General features: G+C 37.9%; 2 protein-coding genes and 1 non-coding gene across 7 annotated transcripts in view; 2 read left to right on the forward strand and 1 right to left on the reverse strand.

Annotated features, from left to right (window-relative positions):
- Positions 1-5,712, reverse strand: LOC136240065 (kelch-like protein 2). 3 transcript variants are annotated; one of them, XM_066030892.1, is made up of 3 exons: positions 5,547-5,712; positions 5,412-5,491; positions 1-1,332 (listed from the first exon to the last, which is right to left on the reverse strand). In XM_066030892.1, exons 2-3 carry the CDS (start codon positions 5,464-5,466, stop codon positions 110-112), a joined length of 1,278 nt encoding a protein of 425 aa, XP_065886964.1. In that variant the 5' UTR covers positions 5,467-5,491; positions 5,547-5,712; the 3' UTR covers positions 1-109. The 3 variants fall into 3 exon arrangements, with proteins under 3 accessions (XP_065886964.1, XP_065886963.1, XP_065886965.1); XM_066030891.1 differs by having other exon boundaries at positions 5,412-5,712; XM_066030893.1 differs by having other exon boundaries at positions 1-1,370; positions 5,412-5,711.
- Positions 5,517-16,376, forward strand: part of LOC136240062 (prestin-like) — a 22,584-nt gene continuing 11,724 nt past the window's right edge. The window contains exons 1-11 of one of the 3 annotated variants that reach the window (XM_066030884.1): positions 5,517-5,605; positions 5,671-5,874; positions 6,010-6,187; positions 8,172-8,282; positions 8,534-8,715; positions 10,495-10,668; positions 10,885-11,058; positions 12,748-12,830; positions 13,998-14,145; positions 14,377-14,490; positions 14,628-14,705. In XM_066030884.1, coding sequence (XP_065886956.1) covers positions 5,737-5,874; positions 6,010-6,187; positions 8,172-8,282; positions 8,534-8,715; positions 10,495-10,668; positions 10,885-11,058; positions 12,748-12,830; positions 13,998-14,145; positions 14,377-14,490; positions 14,628-14,705 — 1,380 coding nt within the window. In that variant the 5' untranslated portion in view covers positions 5,517-5,605; positions 5,671-5,736. Of the gene's footprint in view, positions 5,875-6,009; positions 6,188-8,171; positions 8,283-8,533; positions 8,716-10,494; positions 10,669-10,884; positions 11,059-12,747; positions 12,831-13,997; positions 14,146-14,376; positions 14,491-14,627; positions 14,706-16,376 lie in introns of all 3 variants that reach the window. The other 2 variants (XM_066030885.1, XM_066030888.1) reach the window with 2 other exon arrangements.
- Trnan-guu (transfer RNA asparagine (anticodon GUU)) lies at positions 12,010-12,082 on the forward strand. The gene has a single exon. It is a non-coding gene; the product is annotated as a tRNA-Asn (tRNA).

Genomic DNA, 16,376 nt, shown 5'->3' on the forward strand with positions numbered 1-16,376 from the left:
ACAGTAAGACGAGCTTCAGTGTTTAAATTTTAAATAATAAATACACTCAAGTACATTGGTATGATTCACAGGTGAAACTGTGTATGTGCATTTCATGTCATTACATTAACTATGTCCGCAATATGTGAACCTGGTCTCCAATATATAATCTAATTCCAATTTCACAAAGTTCTCCACAGGACAAAATAGACAGTTTTACATCTCCAATATGAGCTTTAATGTGATCGGGCTCAATAAAGACAACCCCTTGTACTTCCTTCCCTATGGGAAGTTTGGTAACATCTTTCTGGCTAACATCACAATAGTTAATGTCATACAATTTTAACAACGTGTTGTGTCTGTTACGGCAAGATTTTAGACAAAATGTAAATGGAATCTGAATAGTATCTGTGAAGAGTACTTTAGCAACACAAGTAACAAAAGTAGCTGGTCCATCATTCGTAAGCAAAGTACCTTTAGCTGTGTGTTCAACTCTTATGTCATCTTCCATTGGTTTAAAATCAAAATAATAATTTCTTAGTTTTAGCTGGTCTTCAGGTCCATCAAACTTGTCAGTGTCATGATATTCTAAAGCAGCTTTGTAAAGATCAGGATCAGCCATATTTGTTGGATGAACTTTCTCAATCAAATCCTCCTTCCTCATCAGTGGGTATCGGATTTGCTGAAACAATGAGTTAACATCATCATCACTAACAGTCTCTTTCTGCTGTTTACACCACTCAACAACTGCTTGAAACAAATCTAGTTCCTTCACTTCAAGATTGGATGATTTCACAAGCATAGTAAGTACAGAAAATGGTAAGGAACCAAACCATGAACTATGAACTGTTATACTAGCATTATTTTCCATGATATTAAAACAAGTCTCAACCAACGTGTCTAAGTGATGCTTTGCTGCAAAAAGTGTGACAGTCCAACAAATTGAATCATTAAAATTGAAACAATAAGTTACTTCATTCACAATCATATCATGACACATGGCCTTCAATTCACTGATATCAAAATAATCAGCAGCTTGTAATAACTCCAAGCAATCCATTAGACTTGCTTGAATATGACCAGTGTAGATGAAAGAAAACAATTTCTTCAACATGTTGCTGTCTATATTGGGTAGTTCAATCTCCTTCTGACTACTCTCTTTCATGTTACCATACAACATAGCATGGAACACTGGTGAACTAGCTGCCACTATTGCCCTATGAGCACTCACACTACCACCATCAGATGTCTTGAATGTCACATCATGTGTATTGTCATTGTTCAGTAGAGATGTTAACGTTTTATTGCACCAAGAGTCGCTTGTGGCTTCTAAAGCATTGTCTAGTGTACAATCTACAAAGTAACAGTTGATATAACAAGTTGATGTGTGTCTAAAGTGCCAGAATGCAAAGTGTTAATCAACCATTTGTGAAATACATTAGATACTACAACACAGAAAATTTGATGAGTAAACTATGCTACCACCCGTGACCCCTACATAGTGGGGAAGCCAGATGTTTGTGATGCCAGGGTCTAGCTAATTACTTAATACTGTAGTTATAGGAAGGCATGTCTTAGTGTGCAAAGCATGTCAACTTAGGGGATCTAGGGACTGCCTCCCCACATTTTTTGAAAATGGGAGTCTGGGGGCTGCCTCCCAGATATTTTTGACACTCTGAAATTAATCTGTCTGTCTGCTGGATTAGTGTACATATCTCAGTCTTGTTGTAAGTAAGCCTTTTACGTAATAAAGGAGGTGCTACCTAAATACATAGTCTTGTAGAAAAAGTGTACTACAACTCATGAAACTTGTGACTTGCCAAACTGATGCTAACAGCATGCAGCTGCTACAAGGACAAACAAGATTTTCCAGCTGGTTTATAAGAATGATGGTATTACACGACAAGTATTTCAAAAATTTTGGAATTTTCAACTAGAGTAGGGACCATAGCACATCAATAAAAAGTATTGCAACAAGTTGGAGTAGTGCATGATATTAAATCACAGTAAAACAATAAGAAGTGTTATATCCCTACTGTGCTCATGATACCATTACGGAAATGCGCAGTAGGGATATAACACTTCTTATTGTTTTACTATGATTTAATATCGTGCACTACTCCAGCTTGTTTCAGTACTTTTTATCAATGTGCTATGGTCCCTACTCTAGTTGAAATTCTGAAATACTTGTTTGTTAACGTTTTGTAAATAATATTATTATGATTGGTGAACCCATGCATACCGCATTTGAAATGGTGCCGCATGCCCCAGCTATATCATCTAAAAAGTGAAGTTTCCATTACACTTCTTTGTCAACTATGTTCAACCCGTTACACAGCACTACGAATCAAGAACTGCTCAAAAACACTGATGAAAAGCACCTCTGCAACCCACACATACCGAAAGAAATCGTGCCGTGCGCCCCAGTTATATAAATTATCGTCTGAAAGTGAAGTATCCATTACGCTTCATTGTTGGCTATGTTCAACCCGTTACAGAGCAGTACAAATTTAGAACTGTTCAAAAAGCATCTCTGCATTCAAAATGGCCACTATTAAAAATACAGACAATTTCTGTTATGAAGGGAAGCCATTACGTGCTATCGCCAAATTGACACTTTTCACTGTCAGCAAAGATGAATGGGACACATATAGGAGGACACTGGTAAGTCCATGAAGAAAGCATTGTACATACTAAAGGCACCTCTCAGGCCAAAGCAACGACGAACAGTGAAAAAATCAAGCCCATAGCCTTAGCCGTTATCAAGTTACGCTAGCCTGAAGGCATCAGTCATCCAGTCAGTAGAAAATTTCATTGAATAAATAATTTTTAAAATTCTGTAGCAACTTGTTGAAAGTGTTTCGGGTTGATCTGAAAGCTTGTTTGGGCTTAGTTTTACCCAACCAATACTGCCTCATCGTCGTCTGGGAAAATTGAGGCTTTTTTCGGGTGATGTTATTTCGTGGGCCACGCCTACTCCTTTGTGGTCTCTACTATACACTACTATTGTACTGTATGATAGCTCTGTGAGAAAATCCCTACACTGGCATGTTAAAACAATTATTTTGTTCAATGCCAAAGTATGGATTTTCCTGCCAAGCAACCATCATTCATCTCTTGATCCACTACTTTTTATCGTCTACTTCATTTTTGAATCATACAGTACGATAGTACTGTATAGTAGGGACCACAAAGGTGTGGGCATGTTCCATGAATAAACATCACCCAAAACCAGTCTCACTTTTTCCTGACAACGAGGCAGTGTTGGTTAGGTGAAACTAAGCCCAAACAAGCCTTCAAATCGACCTGAAATGCTTTCAACAAGTTGGAATTAAAATAATTGAATTTTCTAGTGACTGACTAACTGACTGATGCCTTCAGACAAATGTAACTCGATAATGGCTAAGCTAGGCTACAGGCTTGATTTTTTCACTGTTTGACGTCGCTTCAGCCCGAGAGGCGCTTTTTGTCATACTGCAGTACATACAATGCATTCTTCATGGACTTACCAGTGTCCTCCTTTGTGTACTATTCATCTTTGCTGACAGTGAAAAGTGTGAATTTGACAGTAGCTCATGATGGCTTCCCTTCGTAACATAAATTGTCTGCATTTTTCATAGTACAGTGTAGCCACTTTGGTTGCAGAGGTACTTTTCGAACAGTTCTTTATTAATACTGCTTTGTAATGGGAAGAACATAGCTGACAATGAAGCGTAATGGATACTTCACGTTTCAGACAATAATTGATAGCTGGGGCGTGCAACACCATTTCTTTCTTTTGATGCAGTATGCGTAGATTGCAGAGCTGCTTTTTGAGCAGTTCTTGATTCGTAAAGTTGTGTAACGGGTTGAACATAGCTGACAACGTAGCGCAATGGATACTTGACAGTTCAGACAATAGCTGCAGCTTGTGGCACCATTTCTTTCTTTTAATGCAGTATGTGTGGGTTCACCAGTCACATTTATTATTTACAAAAAAAGTTAACAATTACACAAAAACATGGAACTTTCAACTAGAGTAGGGACCATAGCACATCTTGTAGCCACAACAAAAGTTATTTTTATGTGTGAACAAAAGTCCATAACACTGTATCAGATTCATAGTAAACTTTACTTGCATGGTAAATCAAGTTACAAGATGACATTTCAAGCGCAAAAAGAATCTTGGCCCCCATAAAGCACTTTAGACACAAAATTGAAAACATGGTCGCCAATATCTTGAAGCAAATTTGATAAAATGTGGTGTAGCCTGCTATACCTGGCGTGCACTGTGCTTTGGAAAGAGGACCAAAGAACTATGCATCTGTGAAAATCATTTTTTCAGCTTTCTTAGTTGCATAACATACTATTCAGTTATCCGACCCTCGTTTATCAGAAATTGGAAATGAATGTTCTAATAGAATATTTTAAGTACGTGTGTATGTTCTATTAGAGTATTTCAACAGAATTCTGTATATGTATGAATGTATGGGCTTCATCATCAGAACAATTCACAATCACTTATCCGAACATCTTTTATCATTGCCTGAAAACAAAGGGGATCAGATAACCGATGGTTCACTATACTATGTGTCTTGTGCTTTGCCAGTTGTCTTTTCAAGCATCTGTGTGCCAGAGGCTAGTAGCTTAATTTACTTGTAATGTATTTTCAGAAAAGTGTACATAATAAGGCCACTCCAAATGAGAGTGTAGTTTCCCGTCCTCCGCCCGCATCATGTCTGAGCACCCGCACTAATATAAATGGTCATTATTGTCATTATTTTTCCAAAACCACTTCCTGTGCTGCTTTCTGGAAACTTCTCATGGAGCCTTTTATTTTGCGTTGCTAAAAAGCACAATGAAACCTAAAATGAACGGTTCTAATGGTTGCTAGCTTGCAAAAAAGCCATTTTCATGACCTTGAAATCCTCTCAAGATCGAGATACTCTAATAGAGCAGTCGAATCTTTAATAATGAATAATGATAATAAGCCTCCCGCCCACACCGAAAAACGAAAACCTCAGGACGGGAAACTACAGTCTTATTTGGAGTGGCCTAAGTTTACATCAGGTGAAATTGCAATGATAAGACTATTTTCCTGTAATTGTGAGGGTGAGAAAGTAGCCTTTTCAGTGTCAAGTAGGCACACAGTTGGTGGATCTGCAACTGCGATCTTGACTGGCCAAAATCACTGTGACCTGTGACTAAGAGCCTTTTCCAGTGTGCGGATTAAGCAATAAATATTTTTGTCCGTTTGACTGATGAGCTGCAAATTTTGCCTGTGACTGTGGCACGAATTTTCCGGCCTTATTAAACTTGTGAGACTTTACGTTTGACCGAAGTTGGATTTACCTCAGTGAGTGGTCGGTGTGTCAGCCTCTTGTCACGTGACTACCAGTATCAGACATCAAAATCACTACACAACATAGATCATGGAGACTTAGATTATGTACCTTCAGATGAAGTCTCTTCGATCTTCATTCGCTTCGCTGAAGGTCCTTCTTCCATTTCTAGTAGAGTATAAATCGTTGTACTATAAAGCGCGTAAAGTAAAATTTTGCTATTTTAGGTTTTTAGGCGCTACCCACATCTCGACCAAGGTTGATCTCGACCGTTCTCTACGGACGTTTCTCGAGTTTGATACAAAGTAAGTGAAGGCGTAGTTTAAATCTAGTTACGGTATTTGACCTCCTGGATAAACGACTCACCCAGAAAATTTATCACAAGCGCCGTGATAATTAACAGCACCCGTGACTTGTAAGCTCGCTTGTAAGGAGGATGTCTGCCCCAAGTGGAGAAGTGATTGAAGAAGAAGAGGAACCAGCAACAAGTGGAAAAGTCACCATAGACAGGCCAACTTATGATGAGCTGCAATTTGAAGAAACTTTCCACCCTCTGGGATATCAGAGACTGAAGGTAAACCGTAACACCAAGCACCCTTTACCTCGCACAATTCACTTAACGTGCATGGCAACGCACAATTATTTTATCCATGGGAATTTGAATTGAGAGACTAGATTTACTGAAATTTTGTGTTGTGAACTCTTGTAGCTATCCATTCCTGAACCAATTCGTAGTCACCTCATACCTCCATTGACTCTTAAAGAGTGGAAGGAGTTTCTATTAGTTCGTCTACCAATTTTGAGATGGTTGTGGGAGTACAGACATCCTTCATTGTTTGGTGATGTGATATCTGGTGTGACCGTGGGCATCATGCATATTCCACAAGGTGATGTGTGTAGTGTGTTTACTGTGCTGTGTTAAATCTCCATGTCCCACATAATGAACATAGTCTTGAGCAAGTTATTTTAAATGCTCACATCTTCACCTGTGAGACATGGTATTGCCTTCACAGAGTACTAGTTCTAACCCAATATATCTTTACTGGCTGCTAGCCAGAGGCCCCACATCACCAAATGTTTGTTTTTTAACCTCCGTCACAAGCTTACCAGTATTAAACTGACACGCAAATGACTATAAATTATGTGTGCTATAACACAGTACCACCAGGGGTTGCTAGTGAATGCATACGCAACATTCAACTCGTTCTTGAATCCACCGAACGAAAATATTAGAGCCACACCTATATTTAGCCTAGATTACTCATGTGATAGATAGTGTTATTTTAGTTCTAAGGAACCAGAACTATATCTAGTTTTAGTACAGCAATTTAATTCTAGTTCTAGTACACTAGAACTAAACTAAAATTGTGGTCTATTTTAGTTCTAAAACTAAATTAAACTAAAATTCTTTCAAGTTTTGGGTAAAAAACTAGAGCTAACCCAAAACCTTTAAAACTTTAGTTCAAGAACTAAAAGGTTTCTCAAGCAATCCTACATAAAAGGGTACTGTACACTATATAACCACTTAGCACTTTTCTTTGAAGATGGTGATGCCTGCAACTGCTACCATATTCAGCATTAATTCTGCCTAGTTAGGTTATTTAAGCTCAGTTCTATTAGAGCTTTTGTTTATTTGTGCACAATGACAAGTGGAAATAGTGCTGAACGTCAAAACACCAAATATGAAGTTACTGGAAGTCTAGAGACTGGGTGCTACCAAGGTCAGTATTTGTGAAGATATCTAACACTAAAACTAACACTAATTAAAATGAAACTAATACTAACTAAAATTACAGAAATATGGGGTACCAGAACTAACACTAACTAAAACTATGGCAGAATTGGGGTACTAGAACTAGAACTAAACTAAAATGAATTTGCTGTACTAAAACAACACTAGTGATAGAGCATTTTGAACCTAAAAAGAGTGACCTCACAGGAGTCACAAGTGACAAAGGAGACCCGATGATGCTACAAACCTACTATATGAGGTGATAAAGTGTTAAATATACCAAATTTATTTTCTCGAGTCGATCACACTGGATCTTCGTACGGTAGTGCAGTGACATACCAGTCTAAGTTTTTTAACTTAGTCAGTCAGGTGGATCAGTCACAAGCTTACAAGTTCTGCTGGCAAGACAGATGTTGAACTGGGATTTCATGCAATACGTAGCTACATGGCATTTGAATTTTGCTGGCTAAAGTCAGTAAACATGCTATCCTGTCTGCAGTGTGCTAGGGCTGCAGCACAGGTTGTGGCTAACATAAAGTATCTTGCATTTACACTAAATTATTAACAATATAGCTCTACCAGATTGTGGATAAATTTGTTGGAGTACAGTTGTGGCACGTGTGATGATACTTGATGAATATACCTCCATTGATAAGTGATAAGCAATCAGTACTGAAATAGTTACATAGTTAGTTATGTAAACTGTAATAATACAACACCGTATGTTGACTAGCCCACCATTGAGTCGTTAGCCGTTTTTGCAATCATGAACGGTTTTGAGTGTTGCGTGGGGGCATGCCTGCCCCTCCATCACCTTCTGGCTAGCTATGCCCCTGCTGCTAGCAAGTAGCCAATGCTGTTACTACACTGTAGTAACGTAGGTGTAATTGCGTGAATGGCAACTGAACCTTTTTTTTTTGCTTTGCATGTAGTGTAAATACTGTGTATATGCATATAATGCTCTAAGATAGCTATATCTTTTTGCTAGAATTTGGACAAAATCTATGACTTTAATTTGGCATGGAGGTGCAACACTGATGACACTGCATAAATACTTGGGGCCATAGTTCAAACAATTATAGTTTGTATGCTACAAATACTATACCTGATAAATATATAACTGTAGTATACTATTGCAGGTATGGCATATGCTGTGCTGGCCAATGTTCCTCCAGTGTACGGCTTGTATGTGTCTTTCCTACCGCCAATGGTTTATTCATTATTTGGAACATCTAGACAGATCTCTATTGGTAAGCTTGATAGTAACATGCGTATATGTATATAATAATTTATTGACTGAATGAAATATAATATCTGTATGTTGCAAATATCCCTCCATAACAAGCTACAGTAGGTGATCTTACAGTATTATGAGATTATGAAGTATATTGCCTTTGACATAGTCACTTCAACTAGGTGCTTATGGTCTTATATTAGAGGTGGCCACTAAGTTAAGTTTCATTGTATCTTTATGCTATTGTGTACGTATTCTTCTCTACAGGAACATTGGCCATAACTTGTTTAATGGTTGGTAATGCACAAAGCAAGTACATCCATAACAACCCTTCTCTATGTGAAGTATACAATGAAACTACTGGGGAGAACACCACCTCTGAGCTGTATGATTGTCCTGCTGCACTTGATGTCGTGTTTACCATAACCTTTGTGACTGGTCTGATTATGGTAAGGGAACAGTTACATGTTAACCAAAAGTTTGTTAATATTTGTATGGGAAGAATGTATTTGTATGGGCCCTCACCTCTTTTACACTCTTGCTATACAGTGTAGCTGTACATCATTCACATTTGATGAAACTGATACACAGATCTATACTTCTGATTGTGGTTAACGTACCCTGTAGCCTCTAGCTGTGTTCATAATATTCTAACACAGCGTGTTTGTTGAATGTATTCCCAGTTGTTACAACTAATAACTCCCAGTTATAGATGTTCTACTTAATAGAAAATTTTCTAACCTTTTGGCTGACAGTGTGAAAGTTCTATATTTGATGGTATTACTGTGCATTCTCTGTTTGATGGTTATACTCACGTAATACACATGTACATTGTGTCTGATGTACATTCGTGAATGTGTGTATGTATGTTCAATAACTCTAATAGACCATTCACTCTATGCACATGTATAGTAGTCATTTTCTCATACAGGTATAAGTAAGGGTTTGGTAAGCATTTTAGATGCCCTGGGCTTTTATTTCTTATAATCCACTTGAAAAATCATGTTGCTTCTAGCAGCTCCTGTTGACATGCTTTTGACAAGTCACCAGTTTCTATAGTTGTAGTGAGCCTTGTTCTACTGTACATGTTAAACTATTGTAATGTCGTCCTACCCTGCTAATTCATGGTGAACATTTTAAGCCAAATGACTAATGCAAACGGAATTTATGGCTACGAATGTAAGTGCCGGTAGTTTATTTTCAGTATAGTTGCTGTACAAATCGATATCTTGCTCTTCCTACTATCTAGCGCTATAATTTCAAAACTACTCACCACAGAAGGAACTCTTGTGATCCATTCCTTGGATACTGCAGATAATGCTGAGAAAAATAATAAATTGGAAGTTGTGTGAACAAGTCAGGTTTTTGCTGAGATGGTCACAAATACATACTGTATTATCCATACTAAAGCCGGGCTCAAATAAATCCCGGGTCCTAAATGAAGGCCAGGGGGCACTACCTTAATACAAACCTATGGTAGTACATATTTTCACAAAGCTGTCGTCATCACTTGCAGAATCCATCTCTTTGAAATTTCCATGCTATAGTATACAGTGTATACCATTGTATTTGCCTGTTCACAGTACAAATATTTTTGTTTCATTTCTGTGTTTGTAAGTAAACATGAGTTACGTATGTTGCAGTAACTTGAATAGCCTTCTTGCTTGTAAGCATCATACGTAGGCCAAAACTATACCTTTGATGAATTTGTCAGTGACCCTCAATAGTCGCAATATAAAACTGAAAAACGAAGGGGTTCATTAGGTATTCAGAACGTACTTCATGTAAGATTCAAGGCAATGAATGTACTCTGTTTTGTAAAAATCACTTGAATTCTAGGTGAAATTCATAAGTTGCAGTTTGGTGTGTACAACTTTACCAGACTTGTCACATATGTATTGTGTGTACACGAAACAATGATGATTCACTGCATTAAACTGAGATCGGCTTATTGCCCTCCTCAACAAAATGATTTTTGCGTAATTTGTTTTAGTGGTGCTTAGAGCGCTCCTCTGACTTCAAGAGTATTCATCAGATTTAACAAACCATGGAGATTTCCCCTATGCACTAAATAAAATTTAAAGAAGTCGGGGTTTTGGTGGTCATCTGGTCACTTATACGTGTTTGTTGAGAACAGGGGCTAGCTATCACCTTATCTTCACAAAATTATATAGCCTTACTGGTTGTCTATGGTCAATTATCAGTAACATTACTTGTACTTGCTACAGATCGTCTTTGGTGCTCTCCAGTTTGGGTTCATCACCATATTCCTGTCTGATGCACTTGTTAGTGGCTACACTACTGGAGCTGCAGTCCATGTGTTCTCCAGTCAACTCAGACACATTGTTGGATTATCTTCATCTGCTGTAAAGGTTGAACCCGGATTGTTTCAGCTTCCACAGGTAAACTATAATGAGTAATAATCCCATGTAGAATACCCAAGTAGCCATTGAATTATGCTAGTATCATTCTACTTTTTGATTGGGTCACGTTAGTTGTTTCTATGTATGTACTGTATTATACCATCGTTCACATTATACTATCGTTCACGCACGCACACACAAACACACTGCCATATATATCTTTGTTAAACCACTATACTTCTTATTACACAATAGAAATGGTTCAAAATACTTCAACAAGTGTTCTCTGGCAACACCAACTGGACGGCAGTGATAATCACTGTATTGTGTATAACATTCCTGATCATAATGAAGGTGGTTAACAAGCAGTTCTATAAGATCAGGTTGTATAGGAAAGTGCCTATCCCCATTCCATCCCAGCTAATAGTGGTAAGCCATTGTGTATGCAGCATAACTAGAAATTTTAAGAGACAAAAGATCTCTGTTTCTACTTGGTATAGAGAGCTGTGCTGTAATTGCAAAAAATTGTTGTGATAATTTTATTTTCAATGTGACCTCAAACCCTTCCAACAAGTTTCTATTAACTTTTTTTTTGTTTAAAAATTAATGGAATTTTTACTAATTGATTCCCTTCAGCCAATCATAACTGGGGTACAGATAAGGCTACAGGCTTGATTTCTTCACTTATTAATGTTGCTTCAGCTCAAGACATGCCCTTTTGCCAAAAGCAGCAGGTACACATACAGTACAATGCATGTGTACCTCTGTCCTCTTCTACCACGTAAGTGTTGATTCATAATAATTCAGTACTTTAGTATGACTGGATTCATTGCCCAAGTGCTTCTCATACTTATCTTCATTTATAATGAGTAGAACAAAGCTGAAACTAAAGCAGAATGGTGCGTTTCAGTAATTGATAGTTGGGCGCACATCTAGTCACGCAATTAATTTTATGATGTACCTGGCACCATTCTTTCCTTTTAATATTATATGCAATGTTTACAATGAACTGGCCTCCATTTTAACTTCTGGTTCAGCATCATAGCTTGTGTGCTTTTGTTTAACTTGTTAAAGTTCCAGTGTATGCAATTAGAACCACCTATTGAGTTTGGGTGGACACATTCATAGTAAAACCAATGAAGGGACACCTGCAGCTATTTTAGTAGACGTTTAATCCCTACTTCATTCGTGGCTATATTATTGACAGACTATGTACTGTATGACTGAAGAAATTAATGGGCGCTGTTGTAGCTGATGATCTCCTTGTTTTATTGCTTTCTATTTCTATGATCCCTACTAAAATATAAAAGTTTCAATTTCAAATTTGTATATTTTGAAGCTTGTTTTATATACTGCAACATTTTCCTTCATTGCTGTGTAGCATCTGTGGCGCAATGGTTAACGCGTTTGGCTGTTAACCAAAAGGTTGGTGGTTCGAGCCCACCCAGGTGCGAGTGAGTGTGTTTTTTTTTCATGGTTTTTAGTTAATATATAGCTGTAATTTACAGTGTAGATCGCCTCACAAATGTCTTATCATACAAAGCTCACAAGTCTTTACCTCTGAGGGTATGTGGAAGCTCATTTGTATGCCGTAACATTGTGATTTGTTATTGTTCTGCACTTGTGGCACAAAATGTTTCTTTGTAACTTGGCCAGCACACAACTATGTAGCCTTGTAATATTAAAAAGTATTAATGATTATTTTGTGGGCACAGTGGTCTCTCTATTATCCAGCCTGAGTGTACCCAAATAATTGAAAATTTTGGACAAATGAAGAAACGGTTGGTCCTACCCAGGTGCGAGTAAGTAGTGTTGTTTTTCCTTGACTCGTTTTAGTACAATTTTAAGCTAAGTAGGCATAAACTAATGCTCACAAATCTCTTATATTGGCACATCTTGTTTTGTATGTATATTGCAACGTTGTAAGCCAAAATTGTCCATGACAGAATAAGTTTAGTGTGTATGGTTGTTAACTAAGAGGTTGTCAACCCATGTGTGGTTTCTCTTTACTGTTCTTTTTGTGGAGTGCTGTATGCATCTAATTATTATCATTTTGTATGCCAATGTACTGTGTGTGCTATAATGGTTTTACTTGTGCATTGTCTGTACATTCTACAGGTGATAGTAGCTACTGCTATTAGTGCAGGATTTAGTCTACATGAAAAACGGAACATCATTATTGTGGATCATATACCAACTGGGTAAGTCAATGTGTAACTGGATTTGGTGAGTGTGGAAGTTGATAACCATATCACTTCACTTCTAGTCATCCTGCTGCCACATTTCTAGGCTCATGAGATATACATAGACATCCACATACCCAATAAACTGTGTGTATTGTAACCAACTACCAGGTCTGTAGATTTGGAAAAAAAAGTGCATTTACTCACATGAAAATTAGTGCACCTATATATAGTATATGTACAAGTTGAGCTGGATCCTAAAACACAGCTAAAAGTTAAAAGTGGATTTTTTCTCAAGAGAGTAAACATTTCAGCCAACCAGATGATTGATGGTGACAGCAGAGGTGTCAACAACAGACACATATGGTTTGGCTCCATCACAAGTTTGGGAAGGTGCTGTAATGGGCACTGTAATTTTATGGCTTTCCCACAGGAAATGTATAGTGAAAATTAGACATTTGGACGAAAATATTTTGAAACATTTTTAGCGGTTCAAGCAGTACTACAAATGAACCAAATTTCAAGATCATGTGTAATTGCATTCATGAGTTATTAATTTTTTTTTTGAGGATCCAGCTCCAACATGTACATACTATATAGTACATTCATACGAATGTACTATGATAGTGGCCTGTCCAAAGATAATCCCCTATGATAGTGATAATAATGATAATCTCCTGTGATAGTCGTTCGTTCCAATAGTGGCCTATCCAAAGACAAATGCCTCAGAATAACCAGTTGTCTAAAAAAGATTTCATCAGAACATACATATGTATCTATAAAGCAAGCAATGTAGATAGTACGTATCTAATGTTTGTAAAGTATGTAGATATCTGTCTTGTCTGCAATAGTTTATGAAATACCGTTTTGTCGTTTTGTATTTACAATACTTACACTCTCATATGTTTGTATGACCGCTGGTCTTATTAATGAAGTCATGAATGTTAGGGACCTACTAGACATGGTCACTATAATGAGGTGGTCTTATTAATGAGATCATGAAGTGCTATGTTAGGAACCTACTTGACTTGATCACTATAATGAGGTGTTCTTATTAATTTCCTGAAGGCCATACTGGAGCCACTTACATGTAAATCCTTTTGATGCCTCATTATTATCATATGAGACCACAGTGCAGATAACTCAAGCTTCTTCTGTTTCATGTTCATGCTATTTCTTATGTAGATTACCCCCGTTCACCCCTCCAAAGCCAAGTTACATGTTCCCAGTTCTGTTGGATTCCTTCATCATAGCAGTAGTGTCTTATTCCATTGCCATCTCTTTGTCCAAAGTCTTCGCCAACAAACATGGCTACACAGTTGTACCTAACCAGGTACCATACGTGTACGCATGCAGTAACATTATGTATTGTGTTAGTTCTCACCATTACTCTATGTATACAGTGGAACCCCTCTCTGTTGAGGTGTCCTTACTACAAATGTCCTGCAGAGTTTATTTTCAGTTATGTCAGTACTTTAATAACATACATGGCTACAGTATCACCTGTTTACTTGACAAGCCAAATTTGAAACTTTTGTTACATAATATATTGTGTTTGTTGCAGGAGTTTCTGGCTCATGGGATCACTAATTTTGTCACCTCGTTCTTCTCGTGTTTTGTCAGTACTGGCTCGTTATCTCGATCAGTGATACAAGATACCACAGGGGGAAACACCCAGGTACAAAATATGCATTTACATGCTCCCCCTCCTCCTATGTATGTATACCAGTGTACTATGCTACTGTATACGTAAATTGTGCATGCATATTTGTAATGTACGTATACGATGTGATGATGTTTCATTGTTTTCTTTAGCTTGTCTCTTTCATATCATCATCGATACTAATAGTTGTGTTATTGTGGGTAGGACCACTTTTTGAACCGCTACCAACAGTAAGTGTGTGTCTGTGTGGTGTGCATGTGTGTGTGGTCCTGCTTGTGGTAGTTGCTGCTAATATGTTGTATATTTTTGGTATACTTCTACTTTCAGCAGCTGTTGTAGCACAGCTACTGTATGTATAGTAGCAAAGATTGTCACCTATATGTTAGAGTTAAAGCACTGCCGCGCGTGTGTACGGAAAATACAGTACGAGGGTGTGTGTCGAGAGGCTAATACAGCACGAGGCGAAGCCAAGTGCTGTATTTGCCTCGAGACACCCCCCCGATTACTGTATTTTTCATACACACAAGCAAGGCGGTGCTTTAAGTGTTATATTGTACTTCCTGGTCGCGTCTGGCTCGGAGCGATTTTCTCTAGTACTCAAAGCGCTGCGATTTTCGGTGATAAGGATATCAGTAAGTGTTTAACTATTCTATTTCTAGTCGTAGAACGAACTAATAGGATTAGTTTGGCTAGTTTTATCGATTTACAATGTCATGCACATGATCAGTCGTGCTGTCTTAGTGGAGTCGTGTTTTAAAAGCTTCATGATCAGACGAGCAGTAAGTATTTATACAATCTACTCCTAGCCTTAGAACAAACTCGTAGGATTAGTTTGGCTGGTTTTAGTGATTTACAATGATGTTTACGTAACATTCCACAAATAAAGTCTCTGCATAACTGTACTGTATTTGCCCAAGTGTGCTGTATTTGCCCAATTAAGCGCATAACTGTACTGTATTTTCCCAATTAGCTGCATAACTATACTGTATGACTCATACAGTACAGTTATGCAGTTGATTAGTACTGTATGGACAATACGATACGCAGCATCGCTTTGATCCTCCCACGCAAAGTACAATATATCTATATATTAATTCTCTAACACCCACACACGTGTTTTTTGAGCGCTGTTCTGTCATTCTTGGTCAGATTCCAATTGTATCGGTACCATTCAATTCTAAACTTTGAGACAAATCTTTTGATCGAGGATTGGTGGCGATTCGTTAAACTACGGGAAATACCCTTTAAACCACGTGACCGTAACTACCTGAGGAAGACACGAATTCGTCCACAAATTTCTGGAGACACTTATCGTGTTACCAGCCTTCCCCATCCCAGCCTACACTAGATGTTTCTCTCCCCTGTGGACAACAGAACGAGAAACGTAAAAATCGAGGCCATAAAAATTTCAAACACAAACTCCTCCCAGGTTTTTCCCCTGATTAGCTTCAAACTCACTAGACCAACTACCCATCCAAATCAATGTGTCATAAGGTGGTTTTCGTGTCTATCATTATGTATATGCTAACCTTGGTTTCGAGATACTTATCACTGTCAAAGGCCATTATAAGTTTACGATACGCGTATACGGCATTCCGGTATACACGCGTTGCTAATAGAAATCAGATGACATCATGGTTAATATTTAATATCTGTAAGCTTACAGCGAGATAGGATCAATCACTTTTTCATGATTTAACCAATCACATCAGCGAATTTGATCATGAATGTAATCTGGTGTGTACGCTATCATCCGGCAAACACATCCACCAGTATAAAAGGACAGTTCCGTAGTGGGTGTGGCAAGTCTATGAGCGATGATCATTCCAATCAGGCTAATTCCTATCAGGCTACTTGACAGAGACTACAGACTTGCCGGCAATACACACTCTGTACCCTGC

The sequence above is a fragment of the Dysidea avara genome, chromosome 12 (genome assembly GCF_963678975.1).
Source record: "Dysidea avara chromosome 12, odDysAvar1.4, whole genome shotgun sequence".
NCBI lineage: Eukaryota > Metazoa > Porifera > Demospongiae > Dictyoceratida > Dysideidae > Dysidea > Dysidea avara.

Excerpts from the sequence above, each read along its gene's own strand:
- LOC136240065 (XM_066030892.1), bottom strand. The coding sequence starts at position 5,466 with ATGGAAGAAGGACCTTCAGCGAAGCGAATGAAGATCGAAGAGACTTCA. Across the intron at positions 1,333-5,411 it reads CGAAGAGACTTCATCTGAAG|ATTGTACACTAGACAATGCT; the intron begins GTACATAATCTA and ends GTTACTTTGTAG.